General features: G+C 50.5%; 1 protein-coding gene across 2 annotated transcripts in view; it reads left to right on the top strand.

The window, feature by feature from the left end:
* A1CF (APOBEC1 complementation factor) overlaps positions 1-26,777 on the top strand; it is a 115,926-nt gene that overhangs the window by 31,794 nt on the left and 57,355 nt on the right. For both annotated transcript variants that reach the window (XM_075612924.1, XM_075612923.1), the window contains exon 3: positions 22,836-22,970. In XM_075612924.1, the coding sequence (XP_075469039.1) occupies positions 22,836-22,970 (135 nt within the window). The remainder of the gene's footprint in view (positions 1-22,835; positions 22,971-26,777) is intronic.

Below are 26,777 nucleotides of genomic sequence, written 5' to 3'. Positions count from 1 at the left end.
TTCCACGTTTCCCACTCTTTCCGTCTCTCTGGAGGTAGTGGGGTGTCCCAGTCCTGCTTCTCGAAGGACATTTCTCTGAGAAGAGACTTCCCTTGTATGGTGACTGGAGCCACGAATTCCAGCGGGTCGTGAAGACTATTGACCGTGAACAGGGCCTCGCGTCGGGTGTAGGGTTTTCCTTCGATGGACACCTGGAATGCGAATGCGTCTGTTTTGAGATTCCAGCTTATTCCCAGACTCCGCTGTATGGGAAGCGTGTCGGTCCCGGATCCAAGATCCTAAGGTCGCTTGCATGGTCATCTCTTGTTGTCTGGAACGCTGTGTCATCGGTGCATTCCTCTTGCACGAGAACGTCTCCACGTATTTTGGTGATACGCCTTTGTGTCTCTTTGTTAACTGCCCTCAGTAGGTTGTTTTCTCCCTGGACATGACAAAGAACAGTCTCTTTTGTCCTTGTAAATCCTTTTTTGAAATGTCTCTGCGACTGGCTCTTTTTAGGCGTGCGAGAGGACAGTCTTTTTGCCCCTGTAGTTTCACCTGCAGGGCGCAATCTTTTGCGGCTATGCCAGCTGTGGCAGTTGGCTGCTTTGCCACTTGGTATTCTGTGGAGAGGAATGGCTGTACGTCTTAGCAGTGCCATTGCTCGCAGGAGGACCGATCGATTGTTTCCTTTCCTTTGGACGATCCCTTTGTCGGTCACGTTCAGGAGGTTACTTTCTTCCTTCGGTGGAGTCGCCTTGCCATCCTTAGTTGTCTGGACTACTAAGCATCCTAGGCCTTTGTCACATCCCCCTGATGTGAAGATGTTTTTGTTGATCTCAGGGGTATGACCTTGTCCCTTCTCCTCACTCGGCCCTCCTGTCACTTGGAGATGGCCAAGACATGTTTCGGAGAGGGATGTGTGTCCACATTCTGTTATCGCTGTTCTGCGGGTGTCAAAATAGTCTGGTCCGTGCCCTTTGTCAGTGTTCACGTTGCCCACTATCAGCCATCCTAGGTCAAGTCTATGGGCGAATGGGGCGTTGTGGGGTCCGTTGCGCTGTTTACGGACTTTGTGCACCCTCAGGATGTCCCTACCGAGCAGCAGCAAGATCTTGGCGCCTTGTTCTACCGGCAGGATGTAGTTGGCTACTCCTCTGAGGTGTGGGTGGTGGCGTGCCATGTCTGGTGTGGGAATCTCGTCTTTGTCTGCAGCCATGTAGTTGCACTCGATGAGTGTGGGGAGAGCTATCTTCACTCTGTTGTCCACTGAACGTATAACGTAGCCGCGTGCTCTTCTTCCCTGTTGTCTCAGTTAACCCTGCACATGTTATGAGGGTGTAGGGTGAGGCATTATCTTGTGAGTTCAATAAGTTGAAGAATTCCGTCTTCGCCAATGATCTGTTACTTTGATCGTCGAGGATTGCATACATCCGGATAGCCCTCTCAGGTTGTCCCTGGGGGTGCACTGCGACAAGGCATATTTTAGAGCAGGATATTTTGTCACTTCGTTTTCCGCAAACCTCAGTACACTGAGACGTGACAGATGTTGGCTGTCCTTCTCCTTCCTTCCGGCCAAGCTCCGCTATGGAGGATGGGTTGTAGAGTTGGTGGAGTGTCAGCGCCTCTGGATGTAGAGATGTTACGTGCTTGTCACTTTTGCACACTACACATTTTATGGCTTCTTTACAGTCTTTGGCTAGGGGAGTCGTGGAATTGCAGCACCTGAAGCAAACTCCGAATTCTCAGAGTAACTTCTTGCGTTCCTCTAGGGACTTCATCCTGAACCCAAAGCATCTGTTAAGTGGGTGTGGCTTCTTGTGTATGGGACATTCCCTGTTTGGGTCCCTTGGTTTCTCGTCTCCGGCGACCGACTGGTCGGGAGTTGTTTGGGTCGTGGGGGACACGTCCGTCCTGTGGACTGAGATAGGCATTCTAACGTTACCGTATCTCGCCGCTGGCCTTCCATCCCTCAGGTTGCTTGCACTGTGTGTGGTCTGCGCACCCAAGATGAAACTGGGATCGTTTCTTGTCCTCGCCGCTTCGCGGATGAAGCTCAAGAAGAATGAGAAGGGAGGGAAGGCGACTTGCTTCTCCCTTTTGTATTTGGAGCCTTGTGAAATCCATCTTTCTTGGAGGTTGTAAGGTAGCTTCTCCAAGATGGGTCTCACTCCGCGAGCTGAGTCTAGGACATTGAAACCTGTTAAGGAATGGTCTTTTCTTGCAAACTCCAGCTCTTGCAGCAGGTCCCCGACCTCTCGTAACTTTCAGTAGTCTTTAGCTGTGATCCTGGGAAAACTGTCGACTCTCTTGAAGAGCGCATCTTCGACTGCTTCGGGGCTACCGTAGCACTCTTCTAGCCTTTCCCATACTAGGTCAAGACCTACTTGGGGGTGGTTCGCGTTTGCTGCCCCGAGTCTCTATGGATTCTTTCCCCAGCCATTTGGATAGCAGGCTGAGCTCTTCCCTTGCTGAGAAGCACAGGCTCTTGATTGCGTCCTTGAACGAGAACTTCCACATTCGATAGTTCTCAGGACAGTCATCAACGTTGGTACACTGTCGACAGATCTTATTCTCACGTTTCCCGCATGGCAGGATGCGTGCGGGAAGCGTGGTGACGCGGCTTGTCGCGGCGTCACTGTGATGTCACTGTCACGTGCGCGCCCGGCTTCCCCGGCTTCCCCAACACCCCTGGAGTTTGAAGTGAGGTAAGCGGGGGTGCGGGGAAGCAGAGGGGCAGAGCAGGAGTCGGGTTCGGGGTCGGGAAGGGGGACAAAAATGCGCGCGGAGTGGAGGGGGGTGCGCGGAGGAATATGCGGCGGCGCGAGGTCTAGACCCGGTGCCAGCCGGAGTAGATCCCGGCCTGCCGCCGGCAAAAGTTGTAATAAAAGCTGCCGCTGCTGTAAGTCCTGTTTGCACCATGTCACGCCGGATCATGTACTTGCCCATGTCTGTCAGGCCTGAGGCATCGGCGTGTTGGTTGCGTTCTGAGATAGTTGCTGGGAGGGTCCTTGCGGTCTCCTTTTCCTTGGTGAGGACGCGTGATGACTGCTGGTCAGTGTAAGGGGCTGTGTTTTCCCTTGTGGGTGTACCTGGATTGCGAGCCTGTTGTAGTGCATCCATGTGCGCGCTGGCGTATGGATCACTGTTGCGGCTGTAGCTATCCCAGGTAGCATGTGCCCTTGAAGGAACAGCGTCTTCTCCTCATGGACCAAGCAAGTCTTCGGTGTCTGTGGAGTCACTCCCGTCGTGTTGAGATGGTGCGCTGGTATTTACGCTGAAGAGGCTCCTCACATAGTCCTCAGTGCGTTGGGCTGGATCCTCTGAGGCTATCCGTCTATACGGTTGCTCCCCGCTGTCCTGTCTCGCAGTTGCTTCCAAGACCTAGGCCTGGGCCATGGTGGCGGTGGCGTCCTATTCTTTGTTTAGGGCTTCTAGATCCGCGTCCAATTTGGCCTTTCTACGCGCAGCGGCGGCAGCAGCATTGGCAGCGGCATTGGGGCGGTGGCAGCGGCATTGGCAGCGTTCTGCTCCTCCTCTTCTATGCGCGCTCTTTCTGCCCTTACGGCTGCCTCTCTCCGACCGTATTCGGCCCTGGCACGTGCGGCCTCAGCGGTGGCTCGCGCCTTGGTAGCGCTTACGCTGGACGCGTTAGATTGCGCTGATCTTGCTGACCTTGATGAATGCCTGGATGTGCTGGAGCGCTGTGATGCAGTTTCAAGCAAAAGGTCTTTTCTCTGGTCTTCGGCCTCAGTGATAGTGGTCTGCATGAAGCCGTCGCGCTCCAGGTCAGTTGCCTCCTGCTGGTCACGTTCGCTGAGGCTTTCCTCCGTGTTGATTCTTTTTAGGTAGGCGAGATATGTTTGTGACAGCATTTGGTAGCGTTTGTGACTTGTCCTCAATTGGGCTATAGCTTGCCTAATCTGTTTCTCCTGATCGCTAGTACTTGTGTAAGGGGGTCAGCCCCGGTTCCCCTGATCTTCCTTTGCCCCCTGCCTTACCCCTGTGGCAGTGGGGGAAGGGGACGGCGACTTCTCCCGGCGGGCACCGCCATCTTGGTTGTGGCGCGAGGTTCGCGCAATGCGCAGAGGTTGGCCAGGGTAGCGGTGGCCATCGCCAGTGTGCCGGAGCTCTGGGAGGTTGCGCAGGCGCAGTTAAGCGTAGCGGCGGCCATTACAGCGTCGCACATGCGCAGTAAAGATCGTGCACGCGGTCCCCATAGGAAAGAGCTGTGCCAAGGACTACAATTCCCAGCAGCCTCTGGGGACTGCACTTTCACCCTGGTCACAGGCAGCATTGAAGCCAATAGAGCTGGCAGATTCTCATGCTGCAGAGTTGCAACAATGTTGTGTGCAGACAGGGTTTTTGTCAGTTGCAGCACGTTGGTCAGTCTGAGACCGGAGCAGCCCAGGGAAGGAGGTAGGGTACAGGAGTCAGGGACTCCCTATACTAGGCCAGCACCCCCAGGGCCCGAGATAGCTCAGCTCCCCAGTAAGGTGAGTGTTGCCAGGGACAGCCCTCAGGTTAGGGACCCTGCCACTTACATTAGTGGGAGCTGGGAAAGAAAGGTTACAGAGAGTTGGAGTCAGGGAGCTGTGAGGGAAGGAAGGGTGCGCGGGAGCGAGTGCAGCTCCTGCCCCATATAGGTACCTACACCCCAGGTAGGCCCCAACTCCCCACTAGCTTAGTGGGTAAGTGCTTAGGGAGGCCCGAGATAGGGACGCTGCCCTTAGTGTAGAGTGCTGCCTTGTCAGAGTCACGGCTGTTAGTGCTGTGAGGTCTGACAGGCAGGCACCTTGTTGCGCAGCACGTTGGCTGCAGCATCCAGTGAGCTACAGCTTGCTGCTGTAGGCGCTGGGACTCGTTAGGTCTTAGTAAGTACAGTCAAGGCTGGGAAGAGTTAGGGGAGTGGGGCAGGTTATTAACCCCGGTAGGCCTCTAGGAGTTTTCCACAAAGCCACTTTAGGTTGCGGTACCACAGGGACAAGCCCTAGGTTAGGGTTCCTGTCACGTTAGTACCAAGTGTTAGTTAGGGACTCAGCGGACGCTGCGGTCCCTGTGAAGCGGTTCGGACCCACGTTGGGGTCCGCAGAGACTATTCCAGAGGGAGACCGCCCTGGCGGTCCGCGCGTGTGCCAGGAGTTCGGTTGGAGGATCAGACGGACTCATCACACGTCTGACCCTTTGTGAAGAGTTGCTGACCCGAGCACCGGAGTGCTCGGCAGGTATCATACATTCTTACGTGCACCACCGGGCCCTTAGATTAAATAGTGACTGCGCAGTCACCCACGTTCTCTCTGCAAGAGTGCGGGACATTGGGTGGGGTTTCACTGGACACTGGGTGGGATCACCTAGTGTTGGGGAAGCGTCCTGCGAGACGTCGCAGTAAGTGTCTCCTCGTGAGAGGGACACAGGTCATTATGAATGTGATGAGTTGTTATGCATGTTAGTAAAGCCATTAGTTATTATACCCCACTGTGTACTGTATGTGATTATTAGTGATTGTCCTGCGAGGAACCACTCCCCCTCTGGCGGGAGCCATCGCAGGTGGAGGCGCTGCATCGTGTAAGTGATCACCCCTAGTATTGTGTTATGTCCCAGGTTCCCCGTGGCGGAAGCTCAGCCCTCCTGTGAGCCAACAGGTAATGCACCACACACCCGAGTAACACTGTATGTTCCTTGCACCCACATCAGATCTGCGATTGGGGGGGGGGAATACCCGTTACACTTGCAACGTTACATATTTCATGACCAGTGTACTCCCAGGCCTTCTCTAACTTTTCGCGGTGCGCTTCAATGTCAGCTTCATATTTTTCGCTGGCCTTTTGTGTGTGTGACTATCCGTTTAGGTCTTGTGTCTGCCTGCGCCTGTGGCAGTTGTGTGGCAGTTGTGTGGCGGTCTCTGTGTCTGAGTGGTCACTCTCCTGTGTGGTGTCTGGTGGGGATCTGAGTTCTGCCATGTTCTAGGTGTATGTAGGCCTTTAGCCAGTGTGTGTGGCGTGCGGTCTGTTTACCTGTGTCAGCGATGGATGACTGTCTCAGATAATGCCAGTAGGTGTCCTGCAGCGGTAAGCGTAGGGGTAGCTGTACTTACAGGTGTCCGGTGGCTCTGACCCATGTCCAGACGGGTGTCCGGTGGTGTGGCCCTTGGTGGTGCTAGCCGTGGAACATGCGCAGGGTTAGGTGAGATGGTAGCTCCTCACTGTAAAGCTGTGCAGAGGGTGGACTCAAAAAACAGAAAGAGCAATCAAAGTTCTGTGTATAGTGCACTGTCTGACTGCAGTGCTGGTGCCTTGAGTGTGAGGCTGCAGGCTCTGGGTGCAGTTTGAAGCTGCTTGCTTGTACTGCTGCAGAAGCTGTGTAAGCTGCTTGCTTGTTTGTAAGGCTTTTGCTGTAGAAAGTCTGTGCTCTTTATTAGCAATGTAAAGCTGCTTGCTTGTCAGTATGCAGACTGCTCTGTATCAGCATAAAGGCTGTGATTAGCATCTCCTGTGTGTTACCAAAGCACACGGTCCTCTTTCTACTATTCTGAAGCCAGGGTCACGTGTGATGTGTGAATAGCCCCAGATAGCTTAACTCAGCCCCCTTTCCAAATCACGTCAAGTCCTATAATATTTCCTTCACTTTATTGGAAAAGCAGCAGTAAATACAGGCTCTTGTGGATGTTGTAGTTGTGAGTTTGTTGTTGAGGGCAGGTAGAATAAGATGGTCTTGCCATGGGAGTGTGACAGGAAGGTACTCAGTCAGCCAAGTCAGGAATGAAAAGAAAGAGGGTCCTGCTTGTGACACAGGAATAGGGGCAGGCTAAACCAACTGTCAGCAGGGACAGGGGGGAATGGTAAAGACCAATACCTAGGAGGACTGGAGATGTTGCCAGGGCAACCAGAGTACTGGCAGACTGGAAGGAAAAGGCAACCTAGTGATACATCACACAGGCACAGTGTGTGTGTGAGGAACAAATACATGCAGCTGAACTTAAGGAGCTGACAAGCAGAAGGGGGGTCAAACAGAAATATGATTCTTGTTCCATGACAAAATTAGCATAAAAATGAGTAAAAATATCGGACACACAGGCTTCTAGAAATAAAAGTGCCTAGGGCCTACGAAGGTCTTAAAACGGAACTGCCCATGGGAACACCCGGCGCAAGAATGTTGGGATGCTTCGTGGGGTCCCGACGGACACTCGGGGCGACCTTGTCATCTGGCCGGCATTTTAATAATAAAGGGTTTCTAGACAGTTCTGGTGACATTGTTACACTGTATATTGTACAGAAACCCGTGTGTCGTGTTGTTGTAGGCAGCACATGCGCAGGCATAGGTAAAGATATTCAGTGCGCCATCTGCCAGGCACAGACTGAATTGCAATTACATAACTAGCACAAATAATGGTGCCGACTACCCATGGCCCGGCACGTGGACGAACCGCAGTGAACAAATAGCTCACAAGGCTGTAATCTCGTACCTTGTCACGGTATCGAAAACAGTAAACATCGCTACATCCGTATGACCTACCTCTGCGGATTGTATGCCTGATTCTCTCATTGAGTGACTGGTGGTCTGATTAAAAAGCACATTGACTAATTTTATGGTATGTGAATTTCTAATGTTATTCCTGAGGGAAGCTGTCTCATTTCATGTTTTGTCAATTAGTTTTTTGTTTGCGGGAAATTCATCATTTATGATGTGACAGCAAATGAAGAGAAAAAGTCCTCCAAAGATAGTGCTACAAAAGCCCTGGATAAATAGACAGAGGAGACTATATACCCTTTAAGGCAAAAGATGGCGATAATCTGTGAAAAGACTGAGGCTGCTACAGGAGATGGATAATCATCCAAGTAATCCAAAGAGTAAGGGGACAAACAGATACATGGGAATACCGGCAACCCCACAGCGTGGCCCCACCGGTAAAGCTGATCCCTGAATAAACCCCAAGCAGGTATAATGCGCGTGTGCTAGTGTCCAATCCTGATAAATTGCAGCAAATCTTCAGCAGTCAGTAATGTAGTAAAGCATAAGAGTACTCACGGGCCTGTCACTGCAGGGAAATGCATCTCGACATCCAGGCGTGCTTCCTTCTTGAGACACAGTAAGAATAACAAAAACCAACGGAGAAGGAGCACAGCAAAAGGAGGGAACTGGAGGCAAAATAGCAAAAATTAACTACGTTTATTGAGGCATCATTGCCTAAAAAAGATTAAAAACAGAAACTTGCCCTCCTTTTGCTGTGCTCCGTCCCCATTGTTCTTTGCAATTCATTTATCATGTGACCTATTTTTGTTGGCAAGTCGTACATTTTTTGGTGTCAGAATGTATGACTCTTTAATATTTTCATTTTATGTACATACATTTATTTATTTTTGCTTAACTATATTTTACACTCAGTGGGAATTAAAAACCTAAACCCTAAACATTCATGTGGTCGTAGCTAGTTGGCACAAAATAGAAGCATTTTATGAATCAATGAATATTATACAATTTTGAAAAAACATTCTGGTTTTTATGAAAATAAAGTGCAACTCGCTGAATTGGTTGTTTAATTGCACGTAATGTCACATTGGAGCAGACCCAATGCAATAGATGCAATTTGTATTAGAGAATAAGGAAGAAAATAACAATTTTAATCTGTGACTTATTATGGGGTTCTACAAGGACAAACTGGCAGCTACAAGAATAGTCTCCATACTCTCTCCCTCTCGCCCATATGTCAGCCCCTGGATAGGAGTTGGCATCATCCATTAAAAATAAACGCGAGATGAATTGTGACTATATTATGACTCAGCTCTGACTGATTAGTGACTTTTCTCTGAAAAAAAATGGCCAATTTCGCACGGTTCCCTAACTTGGGTGACAGTTTTTAACATCTCCTGTCTAAACAGAAAAGACTGTCTTGCGCTTCAGCTATGCAGCAAATGCACCGCACGGTGTCAATGTCGTCATGTGGGCAGGGTGTGAGGAAGCTGTGAACGACCCTAGAGTGACCGGAGTGAGTGGAGAGGCAATAAAGTGAAAAACTCTTACCTTTATCTCCACTCCGGTCTGGGTCCTGCTAGCCTCTGTCCTCCCGCTCCCACGTGCTGCCTTCTGTGGGTATGGCTGTGTAGGAAAAATTCCGGTGCAACTGCGCATTACATAATCCACGAGGTCCCGGATAAGGTCAAAAAACTTTATTGGCACATAACAACACCAGGGCTACACCACACCACAGGGGGAGATTGTGGTGTAGCCCTGGTGTTGTTATGTGCCAATAAAGTTTTTTGACCTCATCCGGGACCTCGTGGATTATGTCATGCGCAGTTGCGCCGGAATTTTTCCTACACATCTCCTGCCTAAAACCTTTTTCACTCACTGCCCCACACCCAGTGGCATAACTACGCCGTAAGTCCCCCCCCTCCCCGGCTGTATCACGTGTCGATACGTTTTCATGGCTATGCGTCACATGATGGAGGAGGGCTGGTCTGCTACAGGGGTCTCTGTAACCCTTTGGGGGGTCCTGACTCCCTTCAGGCACCCCACAAAGCTGGGGCTCCCGGGACATGCCCGGGCATCCCGGACGGTAGTTAGCCCACTGCCCACACCCCTGGAATGCCCTTCCCCTCTATATATCCAACTGGCACCCTCTGTCTACACCTTTAGGACCTTTCTTACAACACAGCTCTTTAACTAAGTATATGGGAAGCTCTGCTGGCAGATACCATACATCTCAGATGCACGGACCTTGGCCCCTTGCAGACGCACTAACAGAACACCCTCCTACTGTCTCTGTTAGCTCTCCCCACTTACCACTTAGATAGTAATCTTTTCGGGGCAGGGACTCCTTTTTCTATTGTTTTATGTCTGAAGCACTTATTCCCATTGTGTTATAATATTATGTCACGTACTGTAAAATGCTATGTACCTGGATAGCGCTATATAAATAAAGATATACATACATACATCTCTAGTGCAGTTTATCCAAGACGCTATTGTGATGTAACTAGTTTAGATGAGCTACTTTATTCTCCAGGTCATGAAACCCTCCTGGGTGAGTTTGTTCCACACACGTGTTATGTTCACTCTTCACTGCCCAGTTGCTCGGAACTACAAAGTAAAAAGAGAAGAAACAAAAGTTAGGACCTTAGTGTCCAGAGAAAATCAGCTGGATTGAGAGATAAGCTTCTGAGTGCATGAAACAAACTCCAACAAGAGGACGTGGAAGTGTTTCTTGGTATCTCAGGTGTGGTCACAGTTACCTCACCTGGTGACTATAGGTGACTCTATTTGCGGTTATGTTCTACTTTGTGTGGTCTTTAGCCACTGTATGGATGGATAATGGGCAGATAAGCAATGCCTAATAACGCTTTTCTTTCTTAAAGGCCAGTCGGGTTAAGATAAGAATTTATAGGAAAATTATGCGCAATATACTATATTATGGATACTGTTACATTTACTCACAGCAAAAGGAAAACTACTCTTTCTGTTTCTGTACGTGTATGATTAACAAGAGGACTTAATGCTGATATAGGGTTTTTAATCCACTATCATAATTTTTTGTAAAGTTTCTCCCTGCTTCTCAATGACAATGAAACCCCTCTCCCCCTGTGGTTTTGTACCTACTGCAATGTAATTACAACACACATCACTGTGAAATTCTCCAAGAACTAGATTGGTTATCTCTTGAGTCCAGGCGCAAAGTACATTTTTCTTGTCTTCAAATACTTTCTGGGCAATCTACCCGGCTATCTGAACAAGCTGCTACATGCAGCACTTATCACCATAGATCTAATTCCAAAAGACTGTTCACAGTCCCAAGGTTCTACAAAGAATCCAGTCACTCTTCCTCCTGCTACTATGCACCTGATGACTGGAACAACCTGGATGACTGGAGACTCTAAGAGCTGCCACCAGTCTAAGTTCTTTCAAGACTTCAGCTGACTCACATTTCTGTAACTGTTACATACTGTACGTCCATAACATGTATTGTCGCTAACTGTTCATGAAATGTCTGTAAACATAACTTTTAACCTACAGTATGTTCATTTAACTCAACCATGTATTGTCAACATTACTGCCAGGGACATACTTGAAAATGAGAGGTAACTCTCAATGTATTATTTCCTGGAAAATCATTTCTCACTATACATAAACCATCCCGACTTTTGCGTCCTACTCAGGATGTCTTCTCTATACCCCTTTTATGTCTAAAGCCCTATCCCACCTTAAGCCTTTCTCACTGACGGCCCCGCACCTCTGGAATGCCCTTCCCCTCAATATCTGACTAGCACCCTCTCTATTCACCTTTAAGACATATCTTAAAACTCACCTCCTTAACGAAGCATATGAGTAGCTCCGTGGCTGATACTGTACACCTCATACATCGACCGTGGCCCCTTGCAGACGCACTTACCAGAACACCTTCCTACTGCCTCTGTATTGTTCTTCCTACTTGCCAATTAGATTGTAAGCTCTTCAGGGCAGGCACTAATTTTCCTAATGTAACTTGTATGTCTGAAGCACTTACTTATTTCTATTATGTTATTTCTATAATTTTTTATTTCATATGATTATGTCACGTGTATTAGGCTGAGTTTATAGTGGAGAGTGGCTGTGCTCTCCAGTGCTGATGCTCACCCTCGCTTTACCAAGCGGCTGCTTTTCATGTTCTTGCCCATCAGACAGAGCGTCCTGGTAGGTGGGGCTTGTGGGGCAGGAGGCGGGACAGGGATCTGTGTGATGGATATGTATGTATGTATATATATAGGATATATGTAGTTATATCCAAAATATATATATCATATATCTATCTTATACTATATTAGTGAAAGCACTGTATGTTTGCCTGCCTGCCTGCCTGCATGCATGCATGCCTGCCTGCTGGATGTCCGGTGTCCCTAGCGGCAATCTCATTGGTCCCTTGGCCCGCCCGCCCCCGCACACCTCTCATTGGCCTCACACACTCACACCACCCCCTTGGCCCGCCCCCCACACCTCTCATTGGCCTGAGGCGGAGTGACGGGCCAAAGGTCCAAAAAAATAAATAACACACACACACACACACACACACACACACACACACACACACACACACACCTCTCTCCCCTCTCCAAATCACCTTTTCCCCCTCCCCAGCGGCATCACCTCTTCCCCCTCCCCAGCGGCATCACCTCTTCCCCCTCCCCAGCGGCATCACCTCTTCCCCCTCCCCAGCGGCATCACCTCTTCCCCCTCCCCAGCGGCATCACCTCTTCCCCCTCCCCAGCGGCATCACCTCTTCCCCCTCCCCAGCGGCATCACCTCTTCCCCCTCCCCAGCGGCATCACCTCTTCCCCCTCCCCAGCGGCATCACCTCTTCCCCCTCCCCAGCGGCATCACCTCTTCCCCCTCCCCAGCGGCATCACCTCTTCCCCCTCCCCAGCGGCATCACCTCTTCCCCCTCCCCAGCGGCATCACCTCTCCCCGCTCCAAATCACCTCTCCCCGCTCCAAATCACCCCTCCCCGCTCCAAATCACCTCTCCAAATCACCTCGCTTCCCGCAGCTGCCACGCGGCGCGTAAGATGGCGGACCCCCTTCCTCCCTCGCGGCGCCGAGTCAGACGGTGGCGGCGCCCGGAAGTACAGGTAGGTGTCGCTCCCCACCTCCGGCGCCAAACGGAACTGAGAAAGGGCGCATCAACTGAGGTGTGTGTGTGTGTGTGTGTGTGTGTGTGTGTGTGTGTGTGTGTGTCTGTGTGTGTGTCTGTGTGTGTGTGTGTGTCACTGTCCACTGCCCCCCCCTCCTATCCACTGCCCCCCCCTCCTGTCCACTGCGTCCCCCCTCCTGTCCACTGCGTCCCCCCTCCTGTCCACTGCGTCCCCCCTCCTGTCCACTGCCCCCCCCTCCTGTCCACTGCCCCCCCCCTCCTGTCCACTGCCCCCCCCTCCTGTCCACTGCCCCCCCCCTCCTGTCCACTGCCCCCCCTCCTGTCCACTGCCCCCCCCTCCTGTCCACTGCCCCCCCCCTCCTGTCCACTGCCCCCCCCCTCCTGTCCACTGCCCCCTCCCTCCTGTCCACTGCCCCCCCCCTCCTGTCCACTGCCCCCCCCCTCCTGTCCACTGCCCCCCCCTCCTGTCCACTGCCCCCCCCTCCTGTCCACTGCCCCCCCCCTCCTGTCCACTGCCCCCCCCCCCTCCTGTCCACTGCCCCCCCCCTCCTGTCCACTGCCCCCCCCCCTCCTGTCCACTGCCCCCCCCCTCCTGTCCACTGCCCCCCCCCTCCTGTCCACTGCCCCCTCCCTCCTGTCCACTGCCCCCCCCCCTCCTGTCCACTGCCCCCCCCCTCCTGTCCACTGCCCCCCCCTCCTGTCCACTGCCCCCCCCCCTCCTGTCCACTGCCCCCCCCCCTCCTGTCCACTGCCCCCCCCCCTCCTGTCCACTGCCCCCCCCCTCCTGTCCACTGCAGGAAATGCAGGGGGAGGAATCCATGCCTTTGAGGCGCCCCCCCCCTCCCTTTGACGCCCCCCCCCCTCCCTTTGACGCCCCCCCCCCTCCCTTTGACGCCCCCCCCCCTCCCTTTGACGCCCCCCCCCTCCCTTTGACGCCCCCCCCTCCCTTTGACGCCCCCCCCCCCTCCCTTTGACGCCCCCCCCTCCCTTTGACGCCCCCCCTCTCCCTTTGACGCCCCCCCCCTCCCTTTGACGCCCCCCCCCTGCCTTTGACGCCCCCCCCTGCCTTTGACGCCCCGCGCGCACACACTGACTGACTGCCGCACGCACGCACACACTGACTGACGCGCACACAAAGCCTGACTGACGCACGCACACACTGACTGAGGCACACACTGACTGTGTGTGCGTCAGTCAGTCTGTGTGTGTTTGTGTTTCTGCCTCAGACTCACTGACGCGCGAGCAAACACACAGTGACTGACGCACACACGCTACATGAAGCTGTAAAGGAGGGAGGGAGGGGGGGGACTGGATTGATGTGAATGGGGGACAAACAGAGAGAGGGGGGAGGAGAGAGAGGAACGGGAACATTACATCCCGGGCAACGCCGGGTCTCTCAGCTAGTATATATATAAAATTGAATTTTGTGAGGTTGGTGCTAGATGTGGTGAATCTGATTGGTCCTCAGCCTCTGGCCAATCAGATTGGTGGCTCTATGACGTCACCCAACTGCCACTTTCTTCTTCTCCTCACCCGCAGCTCACCTTCCCCCTCGGCCTCACCCAACTGATACACACACACACACCTCTTCACCCAGCTCACCTCCCCGCTGGCTCCCCCCCCAGCTCACCTTCCCCCAGGGAATCCACCAGGCTCACCCAAGCCCCGGCCAGCAGCAGCATGTGGGTAGTGTCGCCGCCGACACAGCTCCGAGCGGGGGGGGGGGGAACCACCACCGCCTCCAGCCGCCTCTCCCCCACAACACCGTTTCTCAGCAGCGCCTCACCTCCCCACCCGCCGCCGACACAGATCCACGCGGGGGAGGGAGAACCACTGCCGACGACGACACCCGCCTCTGCCCCACCACGGCCCACCCTCTCTCAGCAGCGCCTCACCTCCTCCCCACCCGACACAGATGCGGGGGGGAAGGCCAACACCACTGCAGCCGCCTCTGAGCCCACCACCACCGCCCCCCTCTCAGCAGCGCCTCACCTGTCCAATCGCCGCCGACACTAGCGCGCCACCGCCAGTCAGCAGGGGGGGGAGGGAGTCAGGAGAGAGGGGGGGAGAGGGAGTCAGGAGAGAGGGGGGGAGAAGGAGTCTGGAAAAGCGGGGTGGGGAGGGAGTCAGGAGAGATGGGGGGGAAGTCCACACAAACACATACTGACTGACACACACTAACTGACTGACTGACACACACTGACTGACTGACTGACACACTGACTGACTGACACACACTCACTGACTGACTGACACACACTCACTGACTGACACACACACTCACTGACTGACACACACACACTCACTGACTGACTGACTGACGTACACACACTGACTGACACACACTCACTGACTGACTCACACTGACTGACTGACTGACTCACACTCACTGACTGATTGACACACACTCACTGACTGACTGACACACACTCACTGACTGACTGACACACACTTCCCCCCTCAGTCAGCTCAGCTGCCAAACACACGGGGGGCACAGGGGGGAACGGACCTGTGAACGGGGGGGAGAGGGGGAAACAAAGCATTGAATGGGGGGGGAATCAGAGCTGTGAACAGTTGGGGGAGGGGGGCGCAGCTCTGAACAGCTGTGAAGAGGGGGGGAAAGGAGTTGAGAGGGAGGATGGGGGGAGCCAGAACATTATATCACGGGCAACGCCGGGTATATCAGCTAGTATATAATATATATATCTAATTTAATATATATCCCCTATATCCATGGATATGATGATATTTATATATATATACTAGCTGAGAGACCCGGCGTTGCCCGGGATGTAATGTTCCCGTTCCTCTCTCTCCTCCCCCCTCTCTCTGTTTGTCCCCCATTCACATCAATCCAGTCCCCCCCCCTCCCTCCCTCCTTTACAGCTTCATGTAGCGTGTGTGCGTCAGTCACTGTGTGTTTGCTCGCGCGTCAGTGAGTCTGAGGCAGAAACACAAACACACACAGACTGACTGACGCACACACAGTCACTGTGTGCCTCAGTCAGTGTGTGCGTGCGTCAGTCAGGCTTTGTGTGCGCGTCAGTCAGTGTGTGCGTGCGTGCGGCAGTCAGTCAGTGTGTGCGCGCGGGGCGTCAAAGGCAGGGGGGGGCGTCAAAGGCAGGGGGGGGGGGCGTCAAAGGGAGGGGGGGGGCGTCAAAGGGAGAGGGGGGGGCGTCAAAGGGAGGGGGGGGGGGCGTCAAAGGGAGGGGGGGGGGCGTCAAAGGGAGGGGGGGGGGGCGTCAAAGGGAGGGGGGGGGCGTCAAAGGGAGGGGGGGGGCGTCAAAGGGAGGGGGGGGGCGTCAAAGGGAGGGGGGGGGCGCCTCAAAGGCATGGATTCCTCCCCCTGCATTTCCTGCAGTGGACAGGAGGGGGGGGGCAGTGGACAGGAGGGGGGGGGCAGTGGACAGGAGGGGGGGGGGCAGTGGACAGGAGGGGGGGGGCAGTGGACAGGAGGGGGGGGGCAGTGGACAGGAGGGGGGGGGCAGTGGACAGGAGGGGGGGGGCAGTGGACAGGAGGGAGGGGGCAGTGGACAGGAGGGGGGGGCAGTGGACAGGAGGGAGGGGGCAGTGGACAGGAGGGGGGGGGCAGTGGACAGGAGGGGGGGGCAGTGGACAGGAGGGGGGGGGGCAGTGGACAGGAGGGGGGGGGGCAGTGGACAGGAGGGGGGGGCAGTGGACAGGAGGGGGGGGCAGTGGACAGGAGGGGGGGGGCAGTGGACAGGAGGGGGGGGCAGTGGACAGGAGGGGGGGCAGTGGACAGGAGGGGGGGGGCAGTGGACAGGAGGGGGGGGGCAGTGGACAGGAGGGGGGGGGCAGTGGACAGGAGGGAGGGGGCAGTGGACAGGAGGGGGGGGGCAGTGGACAGGAGGGGGGGGCAGTGGACAGGAGGGGGGGGCAGTGGACAGGAGGGGGGGCAGTGGACAGGAGGGGGGGCAGTGGACAGGAGGGGGGGGCAGTGGACAGGAGGGGGGGGCAGTGGACAGGAGGGGGGGGGCAGTGGACAGGAGGGGGGGGCAGTGGACAGGAGGGGGGACGCAGTGGACAGGAGGGGGGACGCAGTGGACAGGAGGGGGGGGCAGTGGACAGGAGGGGGGGGCAGTGGATAGGAGGGGGGGGCAGTGGACAGTGACACACACACACACACACACACACACACAGACACACACAGACACACACAGACACACACACACACACACACACACACACACACACACACACACACACACACACACACACACACACACACACACACACACCTCAGTTGATGCGCCCTTTCTCAGTTCCGTTTGGCGCCGGAGGTGGGGAGCGACACCTACCTGTACTTCCGGGCGCCGCCACCGTCTGACTCGGCGCCGCGAGGGAGGAAGGGGGTCCGCCATCTTACGCGCCGCGTGGCAGCTGCGGGAAGCGAGGTGATTTGGAGCGGGGAGGGGTGATTTGGAGCGGGGAGAGGTGATTTGGAGCGGGGAGAGGTGATGCCGCTGGGGAGGGGGAAGAGGTGATGCCGCTGGGGAGGGGGAAGAGGTGATGCTGCTGGGGAGGGGGAAGAGGTGATGCCGCTGGGGAGGGGGAAGAGGTGATGCCGCTGGGGAGGGGGAAGAGGTGATGCCGCTGGGGAGGGGGAAGAGGTGATGCCGCTGGGGAGGGGGAAGAGGTGATGCCGCTGGGGAGGGGGAAGAGGTGATGCCGCTGGGGAGGGGGAAGAGGTGATGCCGCTGGGGAGGGGGAAGAGGTGATGCCGCTGGGGAGGGGGAAAAGGTGATTTGGAGAGGGGAGAGAGGTGTGTGTGTGTGTGTGTGTGTGTGTTATTTATTTTTTTGGACCTTTGGCCCGTCACTCCGCCTCAGGCCAATGAGAGGTGTGGGGGGCGGGCCAAGGGGGTGGTGTGAGTGTGTGAGGCCAATGAGAGGTGTGCGGGGGCGGGCGGGCCAAGGGACCAATGAGATTGCCGCTAGGGACACCGGACATCCAGCAGGCAGGCATGCATGCATGCAGGCAGGCAGGCAGGCAAACATACAGTGCTTTCACTAATATAGTATAAGATATGGACCCCGAATTATAAAAACATAATAATGTCAAAAAAAAATGTACACTGCATACACTGCACACACACAGCACACTGCATACACTCACTACACACACAGCACCAGCACACAGCACTCTCACAGCACACACTCACTGCATACACTGCACACTCTCACTACACACACTCACAGCACACACAGCACCAGCACAGCACACACTCACTGCATACACTGCACACACTCACTACACACACACACAGCACACACAGCACCAGCACACAGCCCACACTCACTGCATACACTGCACACTCACTACACACACTCACAGCACCAGCACACAGCATTCTCACAGCACACACTCACTGCATACACTGCACACACTCACTACACACACAGCACACTGCACACACTCACATCACTCACAGCACACACTCACTGCATACACTGCACACATTCACTGCATACACTGCACACAGCACACTGCACACACTCACTACACACACTCACAACACACACAGCACACACTCACTGCATACTCTGCGCACACAACACCAGCACACAGCACTCTCACAGCACACACACACTGCACACACACAGCACACTGTACACACTCACTACAAGCACATAGCACTCTCACAGCACACACTCACTGCATACACTGCAAACACACACAGCACACACTCACAGCACACACAGCACCAGCACACAGCACACACTCACTGCATACACTGCACACACTCACTACACACACTCACAGCACCAGCACACAGCATTCTCACAGCACACTCACTGCATACACTGCACACACTCACTACACACACTCACTGCATACACTGCACACACAGCACACTGCACACACTCACAGCACACACAGCATCAGCACACATCACTCTCACAGCAAACACTCACTGCATACACTGCACACACAGCACCAGCACACAGCACTCACTCTCTGCATACACTGCACACACACACAGCACACTGTACACACTCACTACACACACAGCACCAGCACACAGTACTCTCACAGCACACACTCACTGCATACACTGCACACACACAACACAGCACAGCACACAGGAAACAACGGCCGCTCTCGGGTGTAAGATAATTTCTGTGCTGCGCTCTGATTGGAGGCTGTGCGGTCACATGACCACACCTCTTCTCCAGCAAGCACAGAAACACAGATTTGCCTGTAGCTGGAAGCTGAGTGAGGTTCAGTAAGGCTAAGGCCCCGCTCCCTCAGTCAGCGCGCCCGCACTGCAGACAGGCGGGGCACTGACAGACAGACAGCGATATGCGGTCTGTAGGGAGCCGGGAGCCGGAGAGGGAGGGAGGTGGGAGTGGGAGGGAGGGGGGCGGGAGTGGGAGGGAGGGGGGCGGGAGTGGGAGGGAGGGGGGCGGGCTCTGATCGTGGTGCCGTCCACCCCCCCACACACATACATATACACATACACACATACACACACATACACACACACATAAACACACACACACACATACACACACTTTAATAACATGCAGCTCCTTCCCTGCTCCCCGCCCAAGGCGCCTCCCACCTAGCTCCGTCCCTCCCCTCCTCCCCATTGGCTGATTCGCGTACCACGTGACGCGTCAACGCCGAAATTCACAAGATTCTTGCAGTATCGGCCGGCTGACGCGTCACAGTACGTAGTCAGCCCTGTCGGAAGGAGGCAGCGGGGAAAGTGACCACTCGGGCAAGGGTCTGGTGGTTCGCGGCCGCGCAGCTGCGCGCCCCGCCGGCCGCAGCGGGTTCGCAGCCTAAGCGTGAGCAAGCAAGCGGAAGCTTTCACTCAGAATGGCACCATAACATATAATGGGTCTCTGAATATATGCTCAGCGCGCCTCAGCGCGCATCAGCAAGCACTACGCCACTATAAACTTAGCCTTAGTGCTGTGAAGCGTTATGTACATTCATGGCACTATACATACAGGCATACCCCGCATTAACGTACGCAATGGGACCGGAGCATGTATGTAAAGTAAAAATGTACTTAAAGTGAAGCACTACCTTTTCCCACTTACTGATGCATGTACTGTACGGCTAACATCATATACGTGCATAACTGATGTAAATAACGCATTTGTAACAGGCTCTATAGTCTCCCCGCTTGCGCACAGCTTCGGTACAGGTAGGGAGCCGGTATTGCCATTCAGGACGTGCTGACAGGCGCATGCGTGAGCTGCCGTTTGCCTATTGGGCGCTATGTCATTACTCGCTAGTGTACTTAAAGTGAGTGTCCTTAAAGCGGGGTATGCCTGTATAAATAAGTGCTTCCAGAGATACATACCCTCTGGCCATTCACTTGAAGGCACCTCAAAGCCTTTTTGCATTACTGGGCCATAAAGTGTCTTCCGACACCAGAAGAGTAAATATGGGACTTAGGGGGTCATGCACTAAGCAGTGATAAGTGGGTTTTCTGGGTGCTATGCACAAAGCAGTGATAAGTGCTTTTAAGTGAGATACATGCCTTTATAGTGTGATACTGCCTGTTGTGAGATTCACAAAGTATCGTGCTATAATGGCATTTTTTCCCACTTAAAAGCACTTATCACTGCTTAGTGCATGACCCCCTATATGTGTTACAGATGCTGTCATACAAAGTGTAGCACTTTTTGCTATCTTAGGTTAGCCACTGTACTTTGAGGGGGGAAAAAAATCCACATTCAGGCGACATCATTTTCATTTACCTAATCAATATTTCACATACTGTACTGTAAATCATTAAAATATGAATAAACCCCCCTTTGAAGCATCAGTTTGTACTGCGGATCACATATTTCACTCTTCTGGGAAGTCCCACAATTCTGCAGTTACCTTGATATGTAGACATTAGAGCAAAAATCAGTTGGTACCATACGTTTTTTCAATGCATATACTGTACATTTTAACCTACAGTACCAAAGCCAACAGCACTTAAAGTTAAATGAAACTACAATTAAATATCTATTGTAGTTCTTATAGTTACTGGCTTGGCAAGGAAAGCATATGATGAACCACTTGTGCTGCTTGACACAGACTGAGATCTTAGTACTGTAGATTCTCGTGCAAACATGAGGATTATACACCGGTGACAGGTTTAGTGCCAAAACAACTGAAACTCCATATGTAATTGATTTACTAATGACTCATTAAACAATCACATCTTTTCTCGAGTTGACGGTGCCTGACACTATTCACTCTATTGTTTGTACTGTTTGATCATTCCATATAATATATATTTAACTAACTTCATGTTTTTCTATTGTGTTCATTAGGACACAAAGATATTTATTAATGAATGTTACACATCTATAAGATTTAGATCCACAACTGCTGATTTTTTAGATTTTTGTCTGTGAGCACAGTGAAACAGACATCATTTCTCCTCATTTCTGCTCCTAAACTAATTACTGGTTTTAAGAAAAAGAACGCTGCGACGTTCGAAATGCATTGGATGGGTCTTTTGCCACATTAAAGTGCCCTTTTAATCATTTTTTTGTCTTGGGTTCTTCCTGCTCCGTTTGTGCTGGTGCGCTTTTTGGTCTCCCTTTTCCCTGGTTTTAAGGAAAGGTAATGTACTAATTTTCAAAAGCGTTAGGAAAGATGCCATAAGAAAACGTTTTGCTGTTAGAGAGCATCTGAAAACAGTAACAGATTGGATAAAGCAGTAACTACACCCTATGTGGCATGCCCATCATACTCAGTGCCGTCTTAACGCATGGGCACGCTGGGCAGTTGCCCGAGGCCCCTCGAGTATAGGGGCCCCATGCTAATCTATGCAGAGACCAGAATTTAACACTAATTTTCCGATCACCCGCCTCAACATTCAAATCTCCCGCTAACTCTGTAGAAAGAGAAAAATGACGACGTGTAGCGGAGAGTTGGCAGGGCCCAGCGCACTGCTTTGCCCGGGGGCCTATAATGCTGTTAAGACGCCCCTGATCATACTAACTGTATATTATCCAAATTCCTGCTCTTCATTGCAGGGGTTTCCTCCTGTTTAACTCTTCTTCACATTTCAGTTGCTTTCCAGTCTCTTCATTTTAAGGACTTATTCTATATGGACTGAAGCTGGCGATTAGAGGGCGATCAGAAAGAAAATCCCTTTTTAGCTCAGACTCCTGACTCTGGGGGGAGGGGGTCGAGTAATGATGTGCGAATGTCTTCAAATGTGCTTATATTTCTTTGGCGTTTCTGCAATTTTTCTACGAAAGCACATTGTGCCGAATTTCATACATTTTGCCAATTTTCCCAGAATTTCCCCAGAATTATCAGTCTACTAACAAATAATAGTAAATGGCTGTATATAAAAGGCCAGGTGACATGGTACATTGACTTTTAATACTTGGAGGATTTTTTGTGTGAAGTTTGCTGGTTTTCTCAATGTGTTTTGTGTAACTAAAATAGACAAATATCACCTGGTTTGTGAACTTTAGCAAACATTTTGCACATCTCTGCAGGTTCCTCTGGATGCCTCGTGCCGCTGCCAGATAGTTCCCGGTAAACCCTATTCTGCAGTTTATATTATTAGTTGAGATGCCCTTGGAGATGACCTTGTTATAATGACATGTTTGTATTTTCTTCCTAACATGGAGGACACAACTAGTAGACATATAGGGCAATATTTTCACTTGGGTTGTTAGGTAAGTTGTTTTACGTCTTGGCACAGATGAATAAATATGGCTTTTGTGTAGGTAGTTCCCATTTGTATGTAGTGCATGTCACCTTCAACTACTGTATGTTTCAAAATGAACGCAGACTTATGTTTGGCACATTAACCTTGGCATATATGTTTAAGGGAAGCTAGCCACAGACTTAACAATGTGTTTGCTGATCTTTGCCTTTATTGTGTTGTTAGGGGATATTTTTATGCTACTTTCCTCTTCAATTAATTTTATTCCATCCCCACCATATCTTCATCTTTGGCATACAATGCATGGCACACCTCTTTTTTCCTTGCATTTTGCTGCATGTCATTGTATATACTCCTAACATGAAAGATCATCTGAAACACTATATAAAGTGTACAATATATAAAAGCACTAAAGTATATATACAGTATATATATATATATATGCATATACATATACATATACATATAGATACAGTATATGTGATCATAACACGACTTCTCTTATATCTCAAAGAATTGCCCATATAGTCCTATTTTTCATGGTAACTAATATCTGACCTGGGTTCTCTAACAGGAAAATGGACAGAGGAGATATGGAGGTCCTCCCCCCGACTGGGACGCCCCAACACCAGAAAGAGGATGTGAGATTTTCATTGGCAAACTTCCACGGGATCTCTTTGAGGATGAACTTATACCATTATGTGAAAAGGTGATCTAATAGATTTACAAGTAGTGGCCTTTACAAGTAGTGGCCTTTACAAGTAGTGTACTTAAATCCTATTTGAAATGTTTGATGCGTTGTGGCATGTTAAAAATGACTTGTGTATTTTTAAAAATGTATTACCAGTATTAGTGTAATATTATTTATAATAGTAATACCGTGAAAATAATACATATTTTCAATTATAATTATAATTAAAACATCCGTACTTTTTAGGTTGATACAAGTTAATTCTTCGCTAACAGTATAAACAGACTATTTAGAATTTACGCCAGGTTCAATTTAGCAATTTTCACACTTGTTCAACTAGTTTTTTGGCTCACAATTTTTTGGAGTACAACCCATCAATACGCCATGTACATCCATTGTACCTGATTAAAACCCTTCTTAAAGCAGCAGACCAAGCTGACGGTTTTTTTATTTTATTTTTTCCCCTTGAATATGTGCATCAGTACAATCCAGATGATGATACGTAATTAGCTAAGTTGCTGATCGATCCGTTCTCCTGTGATCGATCGGTGAAGATTCGGCTCTGGGGTTCACTAAATGGCTGTCAGTGCAGCAGAAGAGGACCAAAGATGCAAAGTTCTGTGGGGAAGATCATGTGACCAGGCAATCACTAAATACAATTGGTGCACTGCTAGAGAGGGGACAGGGTTCAAAAAGGGGTGTTCCAGAGCCTGTTTCAGAAGAGAAGGGGATGTGACTTTGTAAATGGTTGCTTTTGAAACAAAAAATGCTTGTTACATTATAATACACGGAAAATGTCATTCAGAGTTGTTTTAAAACAAAAATGCTGCAAGTATTTTCTCATAGTACAGAACTGATTTATTAAAAACAACACACGCAGGCTTTTGCTTGGTCTGCAGCTTTAATTCTAAGGCATTGTCCATAGCAGGGGTGCACAATCTTTCCCTGCTGCACCCCCCTGCCTGCTTCCCTCCCTGCTCGCACCCACCCCCCTCCCTTACCTTGTCTCTGACGTCAAATGACGCTGCGGGGTCACGTGAGATTGCCTGGGCAGATAGCTAATTCCTTCTATTCGCCCCAAACGATTTGTATTCTAGAATCGATAATATTTTTGAATATCCAAATATCCTGGAAGTATTGGTCCACTCAGACATAGGGCTATCGTGTGGTCGGACCACGCCCCGGTGGCTAGCCTGATTGATCCACCATTCGCTAAGATTCAATCATTTCATTGGAAGATTAATGATTCTTTACTAAATTATCTGGAGATTAGCACACAAACTGGAAACTCACTTAAAAAAAAATACGGTCTAACAATGGGTCTGTAGAATCAACAGCGATTCTATGGGAGGCACATAAGGCCACAATTAGAGGACAGCTTATTTCAATAGCATCATACAGAAAGAGAATAAAAATGGAAAAACAAAAATATTTAACGGAAAAAAATATAAATTTGGAAAGCTCACATAAAAAAGCCGTCAAGGAAACTACTGTATATAACATTTTGAACCAGGCAAGGGAGGAATTTAAGAAATTACAATTGGAGGATATAGAGAAAGCCCTTAAATGGACTAAGCATACGTATTATGACAAGGGAGATAAGGCAGATAGTGTATTAGCAAACAAACATAGAGGGATCAGGGATAGGCCCCGGTTCCCGCTATTAGGTTAGGAAGTGGAGGAGTGACTTACAACCCCTCAAGGATCGCAGAGGATGGTTTTTGAAATGTGTATTATAAAAATGTTATAGGAATTTTAGGGCCTTGTCTGTTGGATCTATTTAATGATTTTCTCAGCGGAAAACAAATCCCCCCACAGATGACGAAGCCCAATAAAGTGGTGATCCCTAAAGAGGGAAAGGACCCTTTACTGTATGTTGTGGTAGCTACAAGCCAATCTCACTGCCTAACATGGATTTGAAAATCTATAGCAAAATATTAGCCAACAGGTTGAATCCAATACTCCCAAGACTAATTCACTATGATCAGGTGGGATTTGTGAGCGAACGCCAGGCGTCAGACAACACGAGAAAAATTATTAATGTTATTGACCAGACACATAAGTCTAAACTGAAAGCTATGCTGCTGAGCCTAGACGCGGAGAAAGCGTTTGAAAGGATAAGTTGGGATTTCCTAGCTAAAACGCTAGAGGCATTTGGATTTTCTGGATTTTTCTTACAGGGAGTTTGTGCTCTCTATCAGTCGCCAACAGTCAACCTGAAGATTCCAGGTGGGGAAGGGAATCTAATAACAATTAAAAATTAGGACTAGGCAGGGGTGCCCCCTTTCCCCCTTCTTTTCGCTCTGACAATCGAGCCTCTCATGGCCACCACCAGAGCTTCCCCAAATATAAAAGGGATTAAAATAAAAGATGTGTGCTACAAAATACTGCTGTTTGCAGATGATGTTATTCTTACTATATCTAACCCATTGACATCCCTTCTGAATCTGCAGTCCACCCTTCGGGGGTTTGGTGAGCTCTCTGGGTATAAAGTAAATATGGGAATATTGGAAGCTTTAAATTTGACGTTACCTGAAAAGGAGGTCAAGTTGCTTAAAACGACACTTTGACTATAAATGGAAAAAGACCCATTTGAAATATCTAGGAATTTATCTTACCAGAGATTATAATTTATTATATAATTACCCTGACCTATTCTCCAAAATAAAAAAAGATCTACAAGCCTGGAATTCTCATTGTATTTCCTGGATAGGGCGTATAACTGCAGTTAATATGAATATTCTCCCTAGACTTTTGTACTATTTTCAGACATTACCGATATCTGTCCCGCACTCAAATATAAAAGAAATTCAGAATCAAATTATGCAGTTTATTTGGAAACACAAACAACCGAGAATAGCTAGGTCAGTTATGTTGGACGCTAAGGAAGGAAGTGGTATGGCCGTTCCAAATATTCTAAAATATTATATAGTCTCCCATATGAAACAAATGGTTTACTGGCACTCCCCGAGAGGACTGTATGCCTGGGTGGATCTGGAGAGCTCGCCAAAAAGCCCGGTTGGAGTGTCTTCTCTATTATGGTCAAGTTCTGGGATGGGGCCCGGGGGACAGTCAGAGCTGACAGTAATTGGATTTACTTTTAAAATTTGGCAGATGGCAAAAAAAGAAGTATAAGGTTATTTCGACCCCTTCTAGGCTCGCGCCCCTGTTCGGAAATCCAGGGTTTGTTCCTGGTTTTAAGGGTCTGGGTTATGAAATTTGGAGACATAGAGGAATTCTGGAGGTAGGAGAAGACAAGCAAATGTCTTTCGATGAATTGGGATGAGAAGGTCTGGTCTGCCCCAAATTGAGCTGTGTAGGAATGGGTCCGGCATTTTGTGTGTCAGGGCTTCTATGATGAGGAATTTCCTAGATATACATGATTTGAAGATTTATGTAAAACAAAAAAATATCAAAGAGGTTTGATATAATCTCTGTACCAGAGGCAAACCCTTCAAAAAGATACCCCAAACCCTAAACATATGGACCAGTGGGCTCTGGATTTCCAGACTGAAATAACAAGGGAGGACTGAGAAGATATTTGGGAGAATGCGTGTAAAACCTCTATATGTACGGAAACAAAAGAGAATATATATAAAATGTTGGTACTACACCCCAAAACATTAAAGCAGATGTTCCCGGGGACCGTGGATAGATGTTGGAGGAGCTGTGGACAAATAGGAGATTTGGCACATATCTGGCGGTATTGTCCAGTAATGCAGGTGTACTGGAGGACAGTTTTGAAATGAATAAAATATGTGACTGATATCAAAATCCCGCTGGATCAAATCCTAATTATTCTGGCTAAACCCATGGAAGATGTGA

The sequence above is a fragment of the Ascaphus truei genome, chromosome 8 (assembly GCF_040206685.1).
Source record: "Ascaphus truei isolate aAscTru1 chromosome 8, aAscTru1.hap1, whole genome shotgun sequence".
In the NCBI taxonomy this organism is placed as follows: Eukaryota; Metazoa; Chordata; class Amphibia; order Anura; family Ascaphidae; genus Ascaphus; species Ascaphus truei.
The sequence above is the reverse complement of the archived record's forward strand: the minus strand, read 5'-3'. Positions and strand labels throughout refer to the sequence as shown.